The sequence below is a fragment of the Taeniopygia guttata genome, chromosome Z (assembly GCF_048771995.1).
Source record: "Taeniopygia guttata chromosome Z, bTaeGut7.mat, whole genome shotgun sequence".
NCBI classification, from domain to species: domain Eukaryota; kingdom Metazoa; phylum Chordata; class Aves; order Passeriformes; family Estrildidae; genus Taeniopygia; species Taeniopygia guttata.
In genome coordinates this window covers 28,881,836-28,887,835 of record NC_133063.1, presented here as the reverse complement: position 1 = coordinate 28,887,835, position 6,000 = coordinate 28,881,836, and the positions used below count along the sequence as shown (strand labels likewise).

Genomic DNA, 6,000 nt, shown 5'->3' with positions numbered 1-6,000 from the left:
CTAAGAGTAATGATTATAAACCAAAACATATTCTATGTAAGTTGATTTAATAATCACAAAATTTATGCTTTACACCTTGTAAGTTGTGATCTTTCAAGTGGCTAAATGGACCCAAGTAGGTTAAATGATGAAGTTTATAAATGTTTTTAAAAAAACATGCATTCTGTGTTTCATTTCACTCAGTACTTTGATTTGCGAGAAAGAAAACTTAAGTTTCTTTTTAAAACATACAGCAACGTGATTGCAATTTTTTACATGCCACAGAAGAGACTCAATTAAAACATTCATTATTAAAATAAACCAAAAAGTGAAATTAACTTTCATCAACAAGTTTATTATTTTATAGATTCAAGCACTAAAGTCTGTCATATGACAGGAAATAGTAAACAAAATTATTTGTTCAAATCCATAGTTAAAAAATAAATGTAAAGTTGAAAAATAGATGTGAAGTCTTTAATATTTACTTGAAAATTGAATTTTATTTCATAAAATAATACACCCAAAAAGTCATAAATTACTAGTTCAAAAACCAACCAGTTATGAAAATTTAGTCAACACCGTCTTTGCAATATTTAAGTCTCAGGCACCCTCCAGTGTCTAGAGAAGAAACTACACAAGTGAGCGAGCATTTGAAGAAAAAAAGTAATGAACAAGTTTTCCTGTCAAGATAGAAGCTTTCCACATCATTTAAAATAACTGCATATAACCATGCATCAGTTATATCAGGATCATACAGCATGATGTAGAAAGTATTTGAAAACTGCATTTCATGGATTTCTATGGGACTTAAGAGGGTGGTATTTTGTTAGTGGAGAGGGATCTCTAAGCATACTACTTAGAAAAATACATTTACAAAAGCATTTTTTATGAAGCCTGGTATTGGTAAGTATTCAAGTATTCCTCAGGGAGTATGATCTCAATGTTTATACAGCTTGTTTATAACTTTTCTAAGGAGTCTAAATGAATAGTTTATTTAGCAGGACCTACACTCATGGTAAGGAGGAGAACAAACAATGCACGGAGAGCTAAGTGCCCCTTCTCCCATTTTATAATTAATACTACACAAAACAGGAAGGTCGCACGTATACAAGCTTCTGTTCACTGATTTTATTAAAAAACCACAAATCACTATTTTTTTCAACCAGTATCTTCATTCATTCTAAAAGCAATAAATCATAAGATAATTTTTGTACTTGACATTCAAATGGAAACAGTTGTGACTACAGGAGATGCCTAGTGAATTGACAGTGTTGTATGTTACTGTTACTAGGTAAAGCCTAACAGAAATGAAAGGAAGGCTGGAAAACAAAAATTTTTTCAATTGTGCTTATCGACCAACTAACATTAATTATGAATTTCTCCCTTGCACATTGTTTGTACTTCCACAATCAAACAAAACTTTACATAAAATTTAAGTGGTAATGAGTTAACGTGTTCTGAAAAACATCTTAAGTATCTTGACTTAGAAAAGATCTTGTTTCATGTTTGTATTCAGAATTATGGCTTCAGGTATCTTTCCTCATTAGGGATTGATGTAAGAAGGCATGTATACTTCTGAATAAGGTCTTCATCTTCCTGGGTATAGCCTTTCCAGGACATGTGCAAAACTGCTAGGGTAACCCTAGACAATCAGGCTAGTTAATAGCTCATTCGGCTTCAGTTTCATAAGGTTTGATTTTCCCCCTCACACTTAAAACCTTGTCTCTTATTTACTACATAACTTAGTTATGGTAGCTGCAGTCAGAGAAGCAAAAATTTATTATTTGTCATTTAGTAAAAAAACTAACATTGGGTCAGTGCCTTAGTTCTGTTCAGAATTACGAGATTTGTCAGAGAAAACAGCTGATGTTCTTTTTCCCTAGTATAGCTAAAGAGATATTTTTAAAAACTGAATGACTAAAAACCTCTTAGAATCAACATTAAAAATATTAAAAATAAGCCTAGTCGGGGTGATACAAGAAGAGGTAGGAAACATTTCAGAAGAGCGTACACAAGATAAATATATTTACACACGCACACAATTATATATATACATACGAGTATAAAAACACTAAAAAACAGTCATTGCCCCCATAAAACTTAAAACTGTGCTTAACTTGACATGTTGCAAGCATTTACATGACTTCAAAGAGAGCTGACCATAATGTGCAAAACAAAGCATGATGTTACATATTTCACAAAGTACTATAGGCTTATACAAGTCACTTTATTCAGATTTTGGCTCTTTCTAAAACTTTTGCATGCTTTTAAATAGTGATGTTCCTTTTTGCAATAGCTTCTCTGATTTGACGATCAAGTTCACTTACAATATGGTCTTCATTATTATAGACTCCAGTTCTTAGCAGGGTGTCCCTCTCTTCTATCAGACGAGAAAGGTAATCATCTGTATTCTCATTTAGTTTTCTACAATTAAGACTATCCATTCTACCAGCAGAATTATCTCTAGCATCCTGTAATTTCTTTCTCTCCTCTTCTTGCTGTTTCAGCCTGATATAGATAAAATAAAAATAATTAGAGAATATTAATCCCCACTTTGATTATCTTTGTATTAAGTCTTTAGTTTATCAACTGAACTACTAAGTAAAATAAAGAAATCTGTAAAAGGTAAAAAATTATTCTGTCTTTCAGGAAAACAACTATGACTAAAAAGAAATATAATACTTAAATATTAACAAAATCTTTTGTATGTGCATATGTAACTATACTTGCTACCAAGACTTCTGCTTCGTAATGTAAACTGTACACAGATTAAAAGGGTTCAACACACAAAACTAGTGCAGACAGATTTTGGAGGACAACCGTAGATAGATTTAAAATTTTAATGTATTCAAAATAAAGATAAAATATGCCTTGTTATTTTCTTAACACAGCAGCTATGCTTAGAACTGAATATTCAAATTAGACAAAAAGCTTGGCGCTGTACATTTGTGACCTTGACAAAAAATAAACCATGTGGTGTTAAACATGGATTTTTCTATACTGCTGTACTGCTCCATTTTACAAATATGCAATTGTCGTGGTTTGACACGGAAAAAGAATTTTTCCGGAAGGAAGAGGTCAATTTGGACATTGACCAATTGAAGGTAGACACGCCTCTGAGAACACAGAGGGGTTAAAAGCAGAATTCCCAGGAGAACTCGCTCTCTTTGGTTCCGGTCAGCGGTCAGTGCAGGACTCTCCCCTGCCCGGCCACGAGCTGGGTGGGGGAGGGGAGAAGCCATGTGGCCTTCGGAGGTAGGCCCAAGGGTGGAGGGACTGGAACTGGGCTGGCCCCTGCAGATGGAAGGGTGGAGAAATCTGGGATGTCTCCATTTCCCCCCAGTCTCTCTCTCTCCCAAGAGAGAAAAAGAGACAGCGGTGGTTTTGCCAGCAGTTCACCGCGGGGAAGAAGAGCGGGGGGGCCGCAAAGTGCCCAGCCGCCTGTGGGAGCTGGAGCCTGGGCAGCAAGACATCTCTGGGAGTTGGGACTTTTAACCCTTCCTGAGAAATGAAAGCTTTGTGAAATTTTTCTCCTCCTCGGTTTGAAAAGAGAGGAAGAGAGACAACCTGGGACCTGGGATGTTGGAAGGAGAAATTCTAGGTGGGAGGAGACGAATGAGTGGCTTTTGGCTGGACTTTTTCTTGGTAGCCACAGATTGAACTGATCTTCTCCTCCAAGAGAGACTGTATTTTAGGAGGATGTCGGTGAGCCAAAGAGACCATGCTTCAGCTGGGAAAAGACAGAAGTGGAGTGAACAGAGAAAAGTTAAGGAGGTTTGTGGTGGTGCGCCCTGTCTTCGCAGAGGAAGAAGAGAAGAAGATCTCTGTTCTTGGACCCTCAGCCCCAGGGGAAAATGGGGGGAACTGTTGGTCCCAAAAATGAAAAACTGAACTGTTGTTTTTCCCCTCTTGGCAGGGCATCCTTGAAAGGAAAAAAAAATCCTAAAAAGGAGTCTGTCCATCCATGCATTGGTGGTGAGAGCACTGTGCATGGAAAGGAGAGGGTCACCACTGGCAAACTTTTTTTTCTCCGGGCGGTGCCATGTGGTGACATGGAAGCACAGGATGTGGCAGCTGTGTTTCTTGGGGGGTCTGTGGCACAGGAGAGACTCCTCTCTCCCTGCAGATGGACTGGGTGTTGATTATCTGGAGGGTGGAAACCTGATTGGGGTCCAGATTGTGTCTCACTGTGGTTTGTTGGAGTTGGGTGGTGGGAGGAGGAATGCTTTGGAAGGTTTTCATTTTGAATTGTGTGTGTTTCTTTTTTTTCCCCTCTTTTATAGTAGCATAGTGGTAGTAGTTTAATGAAGTTTTTTTCTTGTATTAGGCTTGGGCCTGCTTTGCTCTGTTCTCGATTGCATTTCACAGCATTCAGTTGAGAGATTGCATTTTCATGGGGGGGCACTGGCATCATGCCAGTGTCAAACCATGACAGCAATCTTTACCTAAGGGACACTAAACTGTGTTCTTTCACTGAACTGACAGTCAATTATAATCTTGATTTAATTGAATCTTCTGTTTTGAGACTCAAAGCAAGAAAATAGAAGGGAAGGGGACAATTGGGGAGGAATCTTACAAATATTTTTTATACCTGTTAAGTTCATTTCTGATATCCTCCAGCTCTTGTCGGTCTGTTTTCCCCAGCTCTTTTTCTTCTGCTGCCAAATAGCGCAACCTCATGTGTTTGAGCTCTTGTTGCTGCCTTTTAAGGTGAGCCATTGCATTTTCTTGTTCCTGCTGTGTGGGAAAGGGTGAAGACATAACTCAGTTGACTATGTGATTACATGTAAAAGTGCTAATTACAGCAACAGAGCAACACTTTAGGAATGAAGTCATGACAATTACATCTCCAGGAGTATTAGAAATGTAGGAGCTAACAGAATGTCTTAGCTAGTGGTATCTATAATGCAGTAAGACCACTGACTATCACCATCACAGTAAACCTGTCCAGGCTGGATCAACTGCAGCCCAATAACAGATATCTTCCCATTAACAAAATAATAAAATTCTTAACAAACCCTCTTACTAACTCTGGCTTAAATTGGTAGACATAAAACTTACACTTCTGGGACTGCTCAAGCTAATCAGATTTATTTCTTGACCCTATGGTATATAAAATAAATTTTTTAAGAAAATAAAAGCTGAATAGCTGCAGGAAACTTTCATCATCAGCCCCATAGTGACTAGTACCAAAGCTTCAAGAACTTCTCTTCAAACTTACAACTTGTGGTTAAAAAATAAGCCTTGGAAACAAATTTCTGGCAAGGTGTCCTTTTGCATTTGTATAGTACTACGTAAAATTTTTGATAACTTTGTGGTTTTAATGAAATCAGTTTATCCATTCAAAAAGTTTGCTTGGCCCTAATTTTTAAGCTCTATACAGATACTAAAAAAACTAAGGTTTGAATCCACTACCACTTAATGACATTAAAGTGGTTTAGTAAACATGGTCCTCTCTCCACTTATTTTCCTTTCTATCATTTTCCATATGACCTTGTGCACTGACTGAGTACAGTCAGTCTTACACCCAGAATTAGACAAAATACCTCAGGTAGTTAAAAAATAAGACAGGTGGTTACACAAACATCCTGGATCTAGGCATATCGTGAAGTGCAAGTTTATCTTTGCAATTCTGACATTGCTTTTATCTGAAGTGTTTGATTATTAATACTATCCATATATATTTATTATGTGGGTTAAAAAGAGGTAATTTCTTTGTTTGATATGTGTAAGCATATTATTTACACAGTCAACCTCATATTAGTGAAAGATTTTAATAAGGCATTTTCCAGCTGCCAGTGTACACTTCCTGTTGATGATCAAAATTGGGCAAGAAAATCTGAATTTCAAAATTAATTGATATTAGAAAAAAGACTTCAACTGTTAATGTGAACAGGCAACGCAATTGAAAAGCACCTAAAAAGAAGTCAACCCTAAAGACTCTTAAAAACTTTGGTTTTATACCAAATTTAATACACCAGCCAGCCAAATTAAATGTTAAAACTCCAGTGAGACAGGCTA

The 6,000-nt window shown here is 36.8% G+C and overlaps 1 protein-coding gene across 2 annotated transcripts in view; it reads right to left on the bottom strand.

Annotated features, from left to right (window-relative positions):
• Nucleotides 1–313: 313 nt before the first annotated feature.
• The window catches only part of CEP120 (centrosomal protein 120), a 41,671-nt gene continuing 35,984 nt past the window's right edge, over nt 314–6,000 (bottom strand). For both annotated transcript variants that reach the window (XM_030257731.4, XM_030257732.4), the window contains exons 20-21: nt 4,571–4,716; nt 314–2,487 (exon numbers count right to left, since the gene is read on the bottom strand). In XM_030257731.4, the coding sequence (XP_030113591.4) occupies nt 2,247–2,487; nt 4,571–4,716 (387 nt within the window). In that variant the 3' untranslated portion in view covers nt 314–2,246. The remainder of the gene's footprint in view (nt 2,488–4,570; nt 4,717–6,000) is intronic.